The 15,528-nt window shown below is 47.3% G+C and overlaps 1 protein-coding gene across 2 annotated transcripts in view; it reads left to right on the top strand.

The window, feature by feature from the left end:
- Window positions 1–783: 783 nt before the first annotated feature.
- ESYT2 (extended synaptotagmin like protein 2) overlaps window positions 784–15,528 on the top strand; it is a 48,745-nt gene continuing 34,000 nt past the window's right edge. For both annotated transcript variants that reach the window (XM_015562822.1, XM_015562826.1), the window contains exons 1-6: window positions 784–864; window positions 1,891–2,025; window positions 3,086–3,162; window positions 4,673–4,745; window positions 4,947–5,036; window positions 14,183–14,238. In XM_015562822.1, the coding sequence (XP_015418308.1) occupies window positions 1,903–2,025; window positions 3,086–3,162; window positions 4,673–4,745; window positions 4,947–5,036; window positions 14,183–14,238 (419 nt within the window). In that variant the 5' untranslated portion in view covers window positions 784–864; window positions 1,891–1,902. The remainder of the gene's footprint in view (window positions 865–1,890; window positions 2,026–3,085; window positions 3,163–4,672; window positions 4,746–4,946; window positions 5,037–14,182; window positions 14,239–15,528) is intronic.

Raw genomic sequence — 15,528 nt, 5'->3', positions numbered from 1 at the left:
AGGCCCTGTTCTCTGTACCTGTGGCAGAGGTGGTCAAACAGTGTCTCCCTGTGATAGTGTTTAGTGTGCAGTGACAGCACCACAAACTACCCCGACACTGTGCTGAGGTTGTAGACTTGGGTTGACTTTTACAGTAGCGCCCACACAGTAATTATAGTAATACTAGGGGCCCGGTGCACGAATTTGTGCACGGTTGTGGTCCCTAGGCCTGGCTGGCAATCGGCCAATCAGGGCTAGGCGGATCTGGGCCTGCTTCCCAAGGGGAGGGATGGGGTGTGAGAGGTTGGCCACCGGCCCTGAGGAGGGAGCCGCCCGCTGCCTCCCCCCCCCGCAACCAAAGGGGCCACATCCACCGCCACCCGCCCCCGATTCCCCTTCCCAGCCTGGGACCAAAGGGAGTGAGACGTGAGCAACAGCAGCATGCCTGTGGCTGGGGTGGACCAAAGGAAGGCAGAGGGAAGGTGGGGTTTTGAAGGCTTTGATCTAGGTCTCTGGAACACGGGACAGTGCTGAGCCCCATGGGAAAGCGATCCTGTAGAAAGGGCTCCATTTGAAATGCTTGTTGGGATGGTCCAGGTACCCACGCACATTCCTCTGGACAGCAAGGCTGTGGGGAGGGCCTGGGGCATTTGCTGACATGCCACGCTTCTGCTTCAGGCTGTTCTTAGAATATAAATCAGAGTGCCCCGCGGCCAGTGTCCTCCTAGGCCATTTTCCAGGCGTCAGGGCAGGGTGTTTAAAGAGGCCTTATGTAAACGGCAGCCTGCAGTGAGAACATCCGCCTGCGTGACAGTCAGTCAAATCCCTGTGCTTCCCTCTTAGGTTCACTTCCCAGACACGGAAAGAGCAGAATGGCTAAATAAGGTAAGAGCAGCGTCCATTCCCGCTCAGTGGGGCTGGGGTGGGACGCACCCTCCATATTTGGGAGCTGGGAGAGTGACACTGTGTGAACTCCTTTGGATTTGGCTTCTGCTCCCAAAAGAGCTCAGTAATAAATGGGACGTTACTTTCCTTTTCTAAACAGTGAAAACCGTCTTAGACGTGAGAAAAGTAATAAGCTATTCATAGTCACATCTTGGTCTTCTGTCTTCTTTCCCCATCGTCCATCCACTGCTCAGGTCTATTTTATGATAGTCGTACACAAAAATGTTGGAAACATTATTATGAAGAATGAATAACTCCCAAGAATTCTAGTAATAGATAATTATCTCATTTTTTTATAAAGCTTCTGTTTTTAGGTCAGTCTAGTTTGTAGTCAATCTCTGTCCCCTCACATTTTTTTAAAATATATTTTTATTTATTTTAGAGAGGAAGGGAGAGGAAGAGAGAGATAGAAACATCAGTGATGAGAGGGAACTATTGATTGGCTGCCTCCTGCAGGTTGGACTGAGCTGCAACCCAGTCATGTGCCCCCAACCAGCATTGAACCCGAGACCCTGTGGTCCACAGGTCAACGCTCTATCTACTGAGCCACGCCGGCTAGGGCACCCCTCACACTTTACGTAATATCCTCAGAGCTGTGCAGGCAGGGATCACCTTGTGGCGTGGGAAGGTAGTCCATCACTGAGGAAAACTCATTCATGTTTATTAAAGTCTCTACAGTTTTAGCAGTTTATTTAGCAATGAGTTGAAACCACAGGATTTTCTGATTTTTTTTAGCAATCATTAAATGTGCTGAGAATAACTAATTCCTGCAATATATGGTTAATTAGTAGTTTATTGTTGTGAAACATTTTAAAATTTAAAATTTTATTGATTTTTGCATAATAAAAAGGCCCTCCCTTTAATTTTTAGAAATTCTGATAAGCTGAAGGGGCATAATTTTTACCATGACTTAAGTGCAATGTTTATTAAAATGTCTTGTCTTACATGAGTTCTTTTTCCTTTCAGACTGTAAAACATATGTGGCCTTTCATTTGCCAATTTATAGAGAAGTTGTTTCGAGAAACCATAGAGCCAGCTGTGCGGGGAGCAAACACCCACCTTAGCACCTTTAGTTTCACGAGAGTCGACGTGGGTCAGCAGGTTTGTTTCTTCTTAAGTACCCTTACGTGTGCACAGCCAGATTGCTGTGGAAGCTACAAAGGCACGTTAAACTACTCCCTGTCATTTCCCTGGAGGGTCGGGGCGGGTGTGCAGCTACTCCAGGTTCTGCCTCTGATGTGGTGACCTCGCCTGGTCTGTCAGGGGTCCTCACCTGCCCTCACCTGTCCAAGGAGGCCTTTTGGCCAGTTCAGGTTCCCTGGGGGGACTTCCTTTAGTTCCAGCGTGTCTTTCTCCCCACACTCTTCTGTCAGAATTACCTTTGCACAGTTTTCAACAATCCGTTCTGTTGGAAAGGAGTTTGACATGTGAACTCACACTGAAGGTTCAGAAGTTGACAACAGGCATGAGGTATTTGCCCTCAAGTTGTTTAAAACAAGTAAAGACTCCAGTGCCAGACTTGTAGGCATCACCTTAGTCACACAGGTGAAGGGATAGATAGGTGTTGTTACTGGAATAATAACACTATATTGCTCTTTGCTGTATTGCACTTTGCAGATAGTGTGAGTTTTTTTACAAATTGAAGGTTTGTGTCAACCCTAAGTCAAGCAAGTCCATCGGCACCAATGACAGCATGTTCTTAAGCAAAAAGTATTATTGAATTGAGGTATATACATTCTTTTGTTTTGTTAATCCTCACCTGAGGATATTTTTTCCATTGTTTTTCAGAGACAGTGGAGGGGGGCTGGTGAGAAACTTCTATATGAGAGAGACACATATAGAACTCCTGAACTCGCCCCGACAGGGGCGGGGAGTGAACCCACAATCCAGGTACGTGGTCTGGACAGGTATTCGAACCTGCGACCACATTCCTCGTATCTGTGGTTTCACGGTAACCTTGTCCGCATTTGAGGAACAGGTGAAATAACTCGCTGATAGCGAGCCGATTTGGTACACCACGAGGGCAGAGTTGTGATTCCCGTAGCCTGTGCCAGAGTGTGTCTCCTCATCTCGGTGCCTCCTGGTTGTTTTGCCATTTGGTTGTTGTGTTGTTTGTGTTTTTACCGTCCCTGCATTGAAAATAAGCCACTTCTCGCTCCAGCCCCTCAGGATCAATGGTGTCAAGGCATACACTGAAAATGTGGACAAAAGACAAATTATTTTGGACCTTCAGATTAGGTAAGTTTTCATTTGTGTCCTAATTGTGTCCTAGTTAATGGCGTACAGTGTCACGTAGCTATTCCCGTAGGTGGATATACCTGATGTCGGTGGGTTTGACTGAAATCTTGATGAAGACCCAGATGTTGTGCTCAGGCGCTTAGACACTGTGCACTGCTCAGCGGGCCTCCGGCAGACGCTCTCAGGCAGGGCGAGACCTCCTGCATCTGGAGCCCAGGGTTGGGGGTCAATTCATACAGATTCCACCCAAAAGGTAGCTGCCATTTCATGGTTGTTTTAAAAACAAATGCAAGCCCTGGACAGTGTGTTCCGTGGTTAAAGCATTGGCCTGCGCTGGAAGGGTCACAGGTTCGATTCCCAGTCAAGGGCATGTACCTGGGTTGCAGATTTGATCCCCAGCCCTGGTCAGGGCATGTGTGGGAGGCAACCAATCAATTTGTCTTTTTCACATCCATGTTTCTCTCTCTCCCTCCCTTCCACTCTCTTTAAAAGCCAGTGGGAAAAATAGCCTCAGGTGAGGACTAAGAAAACACAGCAACAACAAAAAACACAGATGCAAGTCTTACATTCCACATCACACTCACTCATGTTCTTCATATTAATGATTGAAATGTCTTTTTTTTTTAAGTATTTTTTTTATTTCAGAGAGGAAGGGAGAGAAAAAGAGAGATAGATACATCAATGATGAGAGAGAAACATTGATTGGCTGCCTCCTGCATGCCCCTCACTGGGGATCCAGCCTGCAACCTGGACATGTGCTCTGACCAGAAATCGAACCCATGATCTGGAGGTTCATAGGTCAACACTTAACCAGTGAGCCAAGCTGTCCAGGCTGAAATGTCTTAATCAGTGAGAAAAATTATGCCTTAAACAGATACGGTTTTATACGTTTCTAATCTTTTTATCCTCACCCGAGGATATTTTCCATTGATTTTTTAGGGAGAGTGGAATGGAGAGGGAAAGACAGGGAGAAACATTGATGTGTTTAGAGAAACACATCAATTGGTTGCCTCCTGCACGAGCCCCAACTAAGGTCCAGGCTGGGGAGGAGCCTGCAACCAAGGTACATGCCCTTGACTGGAATTGAACCCGGGACCCTTTGGTCTGCAGGCCGACGCTCTGTCCACTGAGCCAAACCGGCTAGGGCTACGTTTCTTATCTTCACGTCAAAGTCCATGGGCTCTGTTAGTTCTCTCGGGACTGGGGAGCAGATAATCTTTACTTTATTGTTTTAAACAAACATAGGTGTTTATAAAGCAAATGAAAACTACATTTCATCAAGGTGCTGCTCTGGCCTGCACGTTGGAAGGGGTATTTGTAGCAAACCCTTGGTCTGCAGGAGGCCTCGCAGGAGGTGTGTCTGCTGCCTGGCAGGGAAGCGGCCCGCCACAGGGCAGCTGTGCCTGCAGCCTGTGCTGATCACTGTACTGTTTATTATTTTAGTCAGATTATATGCCTTGCAGGTCTGTGGTGATGAGGAGAATGTAATACAGAACTTTTTCTTTGCTAGTTTTGTAGGAAATTGTGAGATTGATTTGGAGATCAAGCGATATTTTTGTAGAGCCGGTGTGCAAAGTATACAGGTAAGGTTTTTTTTATTTCAGTCCTCTAAAATTTTCCATGCTCTCTTTGAATAGAAAGTGGCGAAGCTTTTACTAACCGAGAATTTCTTTGAAGTTAAGTATTTTTCTGCAGGTCCTACCTGGTGCAGCATTGGGCCACCTGCGTCTCCATCCTGCATCAGTGACTGGCTGTTACATGTCTTGGTTTCCGTTTGCACTTAGATTCATGGCACAATGCGAGTGATCCTGGAACCGCTGATTGGAGACATGCCCTTAGTGGGAGCCTTGTCTATCTTCTTCCTGAGGAAGCCAGTAAGTTGATGTTTATTTTGTGTCTGTCTTCCTTCTCACTGACAAGCACATGACCATATTGGAGATATACACAGTGAAGGAGCAGTCCTCTCCTTAGCTCACTTCTTCCCTCTGATGCGTGAGTCCTGTCAGTTCCTACTACTTTATGCCCTAGTGGAGGTTTCGTCTCTTCCCATAGACAACTTCTTTTCCTGACTATAAAAAGAATATGTTTGTTACAAAAATTTGAAAATAATAGACTGTTTTTTTTAGTGTGGGTTTGTGATTAACATTGTCAGTGAGTATGGTTTGTAAGTGTTTGCTCATTGACGCCTTATTCTCTATGGTGAATACCACATAGTTTCCATTTCGGACCAGGAATTAAGTCTAATCTTTCCCAGACCCCAAACCAGTAAGTCCGGGAGCCTGCGCCCAGCCCAGCCTGCTGACGGGCTGCTCTCACCGTCCTCTCTGCTGCCACAGGCAGAGCTGCCGTCACGCTTGGCACTGCCTGGCCCAGAGCTTGCTTATGAACTGCAGTTAGTGCATGAGGGGTTCAAGTCATAGAGTCTACTTTTTTTTTTATAAGAATTGTCTCAGGTGTTTTGTTTTATTTTTAATATATTTTTTGATTTAGTATTGATTTCAGAGAGGAGGAGAGAGGGAGAGAGAGTTGGAAACATCAATGATGAGAGAGAAGCATTGATCGGCTGCCTCCTGTACATCCCCCACTGGGGACCAAGCCTGCAACCCAGGCATGTGCCCTTGACCAGAATTGAACCCGGGATCCTTCAATCTGCAGGCCAGTGCTCTATCCACTGAGCCAAACCAGCTTCAGGCATAAAGATTCTTTTTACTGAATTATATTCTAACACTTGGATAAACCATAATAAATGTTATCACTTCACATGGTTAGATTTGTATCTTAATCCATTTTTTTGTTATAAGTAGTTAATACCTATTATTAGCCACAAAAATAAGACAACAAAAATATCATTCCTATCTAGGTTCCTCCTCACCTCAGCTCCTCCTCCTCCTCATGGGGCTCCTCCCTTCACTGAGTCTCCTCCCCTTCACTGAAGCTCCTCCTTTAACTGAGGCTCCTCCTTTCACTGAGGCTCCTCCCCTCCTGGAAGCTCCTCCCCTTCACTGAGACTCCTCCTTTCACTGAGGCTCCTCCCCTTACTGAGGCTCCTCCTTTCACTGAGGCTCCTCCCCTCACAGAGTCTCCTCCCCTCACAGAGGCTCCTCCCCTTCACTGAGGCTCCTCCTTTCACTGAGGCTCCTCCCCTTCACTGAGGCTCCTCCTTTCACTGAGGCTCTTCCCCTTCACTGAGGCTTCTTCCCGTCACAGAAGCTCCTCCCCTAATGGAGGCTCCTCCCCTTCAGTGTGCATCCTCCCTCTCCTGGTGACTCCTCACCTACATGGCTCCTCCACATGGGTCCACAGCCTCCGAAAGGCATTCGACTTAGCTCTGTCCTCAGTAGGCTTTGCTCACCACTAGGGCTTCTTCCCAAGGTGCAAACTGACCATAGAGAGTAGTGTCTCGGCAGACAGTTATTGTGGTCTAGGTGGGGGTCTCTGTCCTCCTTTCCTGGCACTGCCCCATGAGGATCCACGTCCCAACCACAGAAGCACTGTAATGGGGGAGAGTACAACCCCTTCACCCCTCACCACCTCCCTCACCTGTCCTTCTCCAGAACGCTGCCCTCTGCCCTGGGCTGTCCCTTTCTAGTACAGAGGTGGTCAGTGTCCTCCTCACGCCCACACAGTCCTGTGCAGGTAGTGCACTGCTTGTGAAGTGTTGGAAGGCACAGCCATGTCTGTCTCCACACAGCTCAGTAAGCATCTGATGGATGAATTGATCTGTTTCTCAAATAGCTCTTCACAAATGCCGTTCTGTTACCTTAGATGAGCTCTTTCGCAGGCACCATTGCTATCATGTATTGTTTAAAATGGGAATCTTTATTGTATAATTTGATGCAAATAACTTAATACAAATTGTTGTTGGGTTTATCTAGACAAATTATAAGTGGTACTTTTTTTGTATAAAAACACAAGAAGAATTAAGTATCTTCACTTTCTATTTCCACTAACATTATTATTCTCACTTGCCTTCTATTGCTTAAATAATGGGCTTATTTTGAATGTATTGTAATGACTATAGTCCCCCCTTATCCACAGATTTACTCTCTGTGGTTTCAATTACCTGTGGTCCACCTTGGTCTGAAAATAATTAAATGGAAAATTCCAGAAATAAACAAGTCATAAGTTTTAAATTGCATGCCATTCTGAGCAGCGTGATAAAATCTCATGCTGGCCTGCTTCGTCCCACCTGGGACATGAGTCATCTTTTGTCCAGGTCTCCAGGCTGCACAGCTCCCCACCCGTCAGTCGCCTGGTAACCGTCTCAGTGATCAGATCAGCTGTCATAATGCCTGTATTCAAGTAATTATTGTTGTTAACCTCTTACTGTGCCTAATTTATAAATTAAACTGTATCATAGGTATGTATTTTTTAATCATCACCTGAAGGCATTCTTAGAGGAAGGGAGAGAGAGAAAAAAAATTGATGTGAGAGAGAAACATTGATTTGTTGCCTCCTCGACTGGGAATTGAGCCCACAGTCCAGGTACGTGCCCTTACCAGAAATAGAACCTGCAACCTGTATTTACATACAGGAAGAAAACATAGTATATACAGGGTTCAGAACTGGCAACCTTTCGGCGCACGGTACAATGCACCAACCAGCTGAGCCACCCGGCCGAGAAAACATAGTGTATATACAGGGGTCAGTGGTAGTCATACTTTTAGGCATCCACTGGGGGTCTTGGAATGTAGCCTCCTCAGATTAGGGGGAATATACACAGAACATGGTGAAATTCAAAAGCTACTAAGGAACTTTTGTGTTAAATTTTAACTTATTAAAATTTTGAGAAATGAAATCCATAAAAGATTTTATATCCATGCTTTTTTCGCATACAAATTGTATAAAAGCCAGTGTATTTAAGAAACTTTCATTAATAAGTATAAAATAAAACACCTAATCTTTAGCAAATTGCTGAGTATTTTTAATTTTCAAGGAATTTTTAACAATTTAATGACGGGCTCCCTTTTTTTTTAATTTCAGAATCCAAATCTTTAAATCTCCCTCAAAACTTAGTAATACTCTTCCTTAGTGTGGATATTCTAGGTGTATTTACCTTAAAAATAACATCATAGTATTAACTTCCAAGCGAAATTCTAATGCTGAGAGAAGGAAGAGGCTGTGAAAAGTCAAGTTACTCATTTATAATAATAAAAGCATAATAGACCAGACAGCCGAACAACCTTCTGGATGTCCTGGACGAAGCCACCATAGCGGGGGCTGAGGCAGAGATGGTTAGGAGCAATCAGGCAGGCAGATGAGCAGTTAAGGGCAATCAGGCAGGCAGGTGAGCAGTTAGGGGCAGTCAGGCAGGCAGGCAGAGTGGTTAGGGGAGATCAGGCAGGCAAGCAGTTAGGGGCGATCAGGCAGGCAGGCAAGAGGTTAGGACATGTAATACTTGTATATTGTATACTAATAAAGGGGCAATATGCTAATTAGACCGATAGACCAGATGTCTTCCAGACATCTTCCGGATGTCCTTCCGGACAAAGCCACAGTGGCGGGGGTTGAGGCACAAGTGGTTAGGGGTGACCAGGCAGGCAGGGCCAGTGGTTAGGGGTAATCAGGCAGCCAGCGGTCCTGGATTGGGAGAGGGATGTCTAACTGCTGGTTTAGGCCCAATCCCGAAGGGGTCCCGTATTGCGAGAGGGTGCAGGCCGTGCTGAGGGACACACACCCCCTGCATGAATTTCGTGCACAGGGCCTCTAGTTTCCTTATATGGTGAGTAAAGTCACCACACATGCTTTGGAGAGAGGGAGTGTATTTTCAGTTACTTTCAGCTGGAAAATGGCCCAGGCCAGCAACAGAATTCACTGCCTGCTGCCAAGTAATTCTTCTCACCAGGGGCAGTCCAGCCGGAGAGATTTGGGTTTCTGATTATCGAGATGATTTAGACTCGCAGTGTCAGAGAACCTTACGACGCCTTTGCACGTCTTCCTGCTTGTTGGTTTCTTTGGACTAGTTTGGATAATGTGTTGCTTGTTCCCGAAAACCAAACAAAACCATGAGGTGCGGAGCTGTGGAGCACAGCTGTCTTATGGTGCAGCCAGCGCGGCCTTAATTCAACCTGGTTTTCCTCTCCTGGTTCTTTCTTTTCCCACTGTGTGCTTTGAACAACTGACTTCATTCCTCTAAGCCTCAGTTTCCCCATTTGTAACAGGGGATTACAGTAATACTTGTCACAGGGTTACATGTGAAGATTAAATGAATGTCAGTGGATGTACAACATGTAATACAGTGCCTGGCACATAGAAGTTCTTGGATTTTTAAGAAATTACACACATTCCTACATGTAGGTTTAGCATTCTGGTGGGGTCCTGACATCAGAGATCAAGTACTGGTAAGCACACGCGCTTGGGTGAAGGTTCTGGTAGGAGCCAGAACAAGCCAGTGTCTACCCCTTCGCGGATCCGTGGACCTGGTGGCCTCTCCCTCCTGCCATCAGGACCGTTGTTGGCATGGCCCCGGCACGCTCGCAGGGTGTTAGAATCCTCAGGTCTGTGGCCCTGTCTCAGGAGGACTGATCAGACTAGAGTGAGTCCGGAACGTGTCCAGGAGACGGTTCGTGTGCTCGGAGTGTGTTGACCCTCAGGGGGCTCCCAGCCAGCAGAGGGTGGGCCTCCCGTGTTTGAACCAGAGGCTCCTTTCTTCATCTGCAAGATGAAAGGGACATCATTCTTTCAGAGTGAGCTGGAGAAGAAGTTGAGTCCCATTAGCTGGGACTCCAGCAGTTGAGGTGCCTTAAGCAAAAGAGGGGCTTTATTTCACAAGGTAGCCTATACTGGGTCTCAGGGAGCTCTGCAGGGGCTGCAGGTGAGGGAGCCGTATGACGTCTCCCCACCCATGTTCCACCTTCGCTCTGCCCTCTCCCGCTGAGGCCAGCGGCCTCTGGTCTCCAGTCCACATGCCACAGTCATGGCTGCCAGCGCCCTCAGTTCGTTCCCAGCGCCCTCCTCCCCCTCATCCTCCTGCCATATGAGCTAGAGTAGAAAGAACAGGGAGAGGGGCTTCTCTGCTGAGCAGGTCAGACACGGGCCCTAGACCGATGGGAGTGGGAAGGTGGCAATTGGAAGCCAACCCTACAACCCTGGGGAGGAGGCAGCAGTGAGGTGGAGGGCAGGCCAGGCAGAGCCACGGGAATCCCCAGGCCAAGAGGGTCCTACCCCCCCCCCACCACACACACACACACTAGGTCCTGGGAGCATTGGCGGTGTGGGTCTGCCAGGGCCTGAGCGTCTCGGTCTGTGGTGCTGACAGCTCTCACGATGTGGACAGTCTGGCCCCATCCAGTGGCGGGTGGGAGCTCCACATTGTCCTGCCTGTGTTGGCTCTCAGGCTGGTGTCTCTCAGCGACTCTTCCCTCCTCATGCCGTGTCTGTGGGGGGGCATGTGCAGGTGGGTTTGCACATGTTGGTCCAGCAACACGGGACCTCTGGCGGGCAAAATTGATTGTCATGATGGTTGCACAATTCTGTAAATGTACTAAAAACTACTGAATTGTACACTTCAAATGGGTACACCTGATGGTATGTGAAGTAGATCTCAATAAAGATGGGTACACATAAAAAGTGAAATCAAAATTCTATCAAAAACATTATTACCTGTGTCCCTCCCCTGTGGCTTCTGCTTCTTACAGTGGAAAGTGGGTGCTGTCTTTCCAGCAGCGGCTGCTCCCGCCCCGCCTTACCCCTGCAGCGAGTGTCACCCGGGCCCCCAGCTCTGCAGCCAGCACACTCTGTCGCTCCGAGTGCTGGCACATGCCCTGTGTCTGGGTCTCAGAGGGTTACACTGTCTTACCCACACTTTGCCTTTAGCAGTTAAGATCTAACTGGAATAGTTCACCTCAAGCTGCCTGTGAGGAAGGGTTTCAGGCTGGCTGGCACCTGCCACCTCAGCTCCTGTACATTGAAGAGTGATGCTCTTTCTGGTTTTCTGTATCCCAGATGGAAGCTGCAAGTCCTGGGAGCTTTAAAACATAAGGAAAATATTCTTGACCTTTACCACTAGCCAAAACCCACTAATTCAGAAACACAGGAGAAGGGCGGGAGCCACAGTCTGTATTTTTAAGGGACTTCCCAGGTGATTCATAGTCTGTACCGCAGAAATAATTCACGTAGGACGCCTGGTGTACAGTAAGTGCTGAAATAAACAGTTGCTATTGTCGAACTGCGTCCATAGGTTCAGGAGATGGGAGAGCAGAGGGCCGGCGTGTCTGTTCATGAAGCTCGCACATGGCCGTCCTGTTGCAGGTGAAGCGTGGCCGCTCACTGCTTGTTCTGTGTCTCGAGGAAGGGCCGCAGCAGCCCTTGGCGGTTTCCTCCCTTGGAAACAGACTCCCTGGCTCTTCAGTTTCCCGAAACAGCTCTGAGTCATCCAGGCTCGGGGGCGAGGCACTAATTTTAGTTGCCTGCCCCTCCTTGTGGGTTCCTCCTGTGTCCCTGTGTGGACTCTCCAGCCTCAGCTCTCAGACCTCTCACACTGGATCCCACACGCACTCACACTCATTCTCGCTCCCTCACACTTGCCCTTACACACTCACTCCTCACTCACTGCTTCCTCTTTTGTCCTCTCTGGGCCCTCCTGTCCCCAGTTCCCCCTTGCTCAGGGGCACGTCAGCTCCCTCTTCAGGGCCTTGGACAGGGCCTTCTGTCTGCACGCAAACCTCTCTTCTCAAACCCGCTGAGTCCTGTTCCTCCACGAATCCTGCACTGCCCTCTGGCGTTCTGTTTTTCTGAACTCGGAAGCGTTTACACAGGCGCATCTCATCCTTTTGACAAGGGTCATGGGGTTCGGCCCTGTGTGGCCTGAGGAGTTAATCTCTCGGTACCGTCCTGCCAGGTGACCTGCCCTTGGCAGGGCCTCTCGTTAGCCGTCAGCTGTTAGCCGAGGAGGGTTTCCTAGCTTCCTGGTTCTCCGTGGTGCCCTGGGCCTGGAACGGCTGTTCCTCAAATCCCTGGTCCTCTTGGTGGGAAAGGTCTGTGGTGATGATGAGGGTGGGGCAGGGTGCTTCCTCTTGCGTGGTTTTGCTTCTGGGCCTCCGGTGGGGGCGAGGGGAGCATGATCTTTACTGCTATTAGCCTTGCAAGTTTACATCTTGTGTCTCTTCTGCTGAAAAATCTCAGTCTTTCAGGACTTTTAAAACTAGTTGCTTTTTAGTTTGGTCTTTTCAAGAGAACCTGGACTCCTCTAGTTCATGCTTATTTAAAACCACTTCCCAAAGGGATTGGAGCCAGAATGCAATACTCCAGCTATATGGGTAATGAGATCATGCAATTTCACTCAGCTTTCCCCCACAAATATAAAACACTAGTAAGTGCAGTATCCATTTTGATAGGAAAAGCTGTGTTTCTAATCAATAGTTTTTACCCATCCGCGTCCACCTAATGCAGTGATTCCCAGAATGGGCGCTACCACCCCCTGGTGGGCGCTGCAGCGATCCAGGGGGGCGGTGATGGCCACAGGTGCATTTGTTTTAACTTTTTTTGTATTACCTTTCTATTCTGAGTTCAAAAAATAGTTTCATAATTTCAAACTTCAGTGTCTCTAATTTACACCTTTCTTTACTATATTTTACGAAAAAGGTAGAAACATTAATACATATATCTTTCTGTTTAATTGCTATTAAAATTTTAAAAAAATTAATTTCCAGGGGGCACTGAGTAATATTTTTTCTGGAAAGGGGGCGGTAGGCCAAATAAGTTTGGGAACCACTGACCTAATGGAATCATAGCCAACTGTGTAGGAATTATTATAAGATAAATTCCACTAGAAAAATGAGCAAAAACCCCCCAAATGTTGAATGAATGGAACATGCTCCACTAATATCAGGAAAATGCAATTTGAAACAGTGATAAAGTACCATTTTTTAACGGCCAAATGGATTGATTCTTTTTTAAAAAAATATATTTTATTGATTTTTTTTTTTACAGAGAAGAAGGGAGAGGGATAGAGAGTTAGAAACATCGATGAGAGAGAAACATCGATCAGCTGCCTCCTGCACACCCCCTACCCACAACCAAGGTACATGCCCTTGAGCAGAATTGAACCTGGGACCCTTCAGTCCGCAAGCTGATACTCTATTCACTGAGCCAAACTGGTTAGGGCTGGATTGATTCTTAATATCTCTTTTTGTTGAGGTTATGAAGAAGAAACATTTTCATACACTTCTGGTGGGAATATAAGTAGGGATAGCCTTTCTTTATGGTAATTAGGTGGCACTATCAAATAACAAAGTGAATATGTATCTTTGACCAGGACATCTACTTTTTTAAAAAATATATTTTATTGATTTTTTACAGAAAGGAAGGGAGAGGGATAGAGAGTTAGAGACATCGATGAGAGAAACATCGATCAGCTGCCTCCTGCACACTCCCTACTGGGTATGTGCCCCCAACCAGGGTACATGCCCTTGACGGGAATCGAACCTGGGACCCTTGAGTCCGCAATCCGACGCTCTATCCACTGAACCAAACCAGTTAGGGCTGGATGTCTACTTTTTAAATGCCAGTTTGCATGCACAAATCAGAACATGATGTAAAAATATATTCACTGAATATCCTAAGTGCCCATCCATAGGAGGGTAGATGTATAAATTATATGATTTTACTGGAGAAAACTATGACATCAAAAAATAAAACAACAGGCAGCTCTCCATGTACCCACAGGGCACAATGGCCTTGATGGTTCACAAAGTGAAAAGCAAGGTGCAGAACAGTGTAATGAAACAAATCTCTGCCCTCACTGGTTTGGCTCAGTGGATAGAATGTTGGCCTGGGGACTGAAGGTTCTGGGTTCGATTCCAGTCAAGGGCATATGCCTGAGTTGTGGGCTCGATCCCCAATGGGGGCGTGCTGGAGGCAGCCGATTATGATTCTCATCATTGATGTTTCAATCTCTCCCTCTCCCTTCGCTGAAATCAATAAAAATATATTTTTTAAAAAGAAAGAAATCTCTGTGATTTGGTTTGATTTGGTAATTGGAAATAACTTAGATAACATCTTTTGCCCTGCTTTTAAACAGCTTTTAGAAATCAACTGGACAGGACTGACTAACCTTCTGGATATCCCGGGACTGAAGTAAGTACGATGCCATGTGCTGTGTTAGTTTGCTGATGTCGAGACATGCCTCTGGGCTCAAATGCGCTGATGCAGAGGGTCATAGGACTTCAGACTACAACACTCACCCTTCCGTTCACCTTTTGTTCATCACAAAGCTGCTTTTCAGTATAAGTGTTTCAGAGTAGTGGCAGCCTTCTAATATCCCACAAATTAATTTTTAAATTTGGTTTTTCTTTTCCCAGAAAAATAAAGACAACTTAAAAAGCAAATGAATGTTTCAAAACTAGCCCTTTCTGAGTTCTTTCAAGCTGTGGCCACGCCTCCTTGGGGTTGGATGTCAGTCCTGGGCCTGGGAGCCAAGGGGGAGGGAAAGCCTACGTTCCTGCACCATCCCTGGGAGGCCCTCCACTCACTGGTAGCCATGCAGGGTCTTAGCAGGAGACTTGCCACATGAGCACGGAGTCCGTCAGCCTCACGTCCCTCCTGGGAGAGGTTCTGCTTGGGCCACAGTCCATCCGTCTTACCTGGTGGGAGGTGACTGTCCATAGGACGTGGCCAGTGTGCAGCCCGACCTCAGCTGGGAACTGTGGCACCTACTGTGATCTCAGCCAGCCATCCTGTCTGTCCTGACAGATCTCTGCCAAGCTGGATGGGCTGCAATTAGAGCCTCCAAACCTGCTTCTGCTGGCTTTACTAAGGGGGCACCATCAGGAGGTTAAAGTGCCTTTCTGACATGTTAGAGTGGCCCCATGGTCCTCAGGTGAGCGCTCTCATCACTGCCCTGGACATCCACCTGCTGTGAGTGCTGCACTATTGCCCACTGAGTGGTGGTGGTGTTCCCGCTGCCCAGTGGTGCTCTTATAGGTACAGTTACTTTACGTCTGAGAAGTGGGATTCTCTTAGCACCTAGCAGGCCCAGAGGTGGCCTCTGTCGCAGGGACACTCACTTGTGTAGGTTGCAGAGGCATGCACGTGCACGTTACCTGATTCTCACATTTACCCCAAAGAGTAGGCAAGAAACATACTAAAAGTGTGTTTGTTTCTTTAGCCTCCACAATTTTATTCAAATCCCTGAGTTCTCTGTGCAGTGTATATAGTATTTCAAAATTATTACAGTATTGAACCTCCAAATGCAGTGTGAAAAACCTGTAAATTTCTTTACTGCCCTGGGAACTGTGCATCTACTTATATAAAAACCACGGCCAGAAGAGCGACCAATCGGAAGGAAGTCAGTCCTGCAGGGGTCGTCTTGGAAACGGCTTCACCCTCCCCCAGCTGTTTCCTGGAGGGCGAGGTTTCAGGCAGGGA

The sequence above is a fragment of the Myotis davidii genome, unplaced genomic scaffold (assembly GCF_000327345.1).
Source record: "Myotis davidii unplaced genomic scaffold, ASM32734v1 scaffold1251, whole genome shotgun sequence".
Classification (NCBI taxonomy): Eukaryota; Metazoa; Chordata; class Mammalia; order Chiroptera; family Vespertilionidae; genus Myotis; species Myotis davidii.
This window is presented reverse-complemented; position numbering and strand designations above follow the sequence as displayed.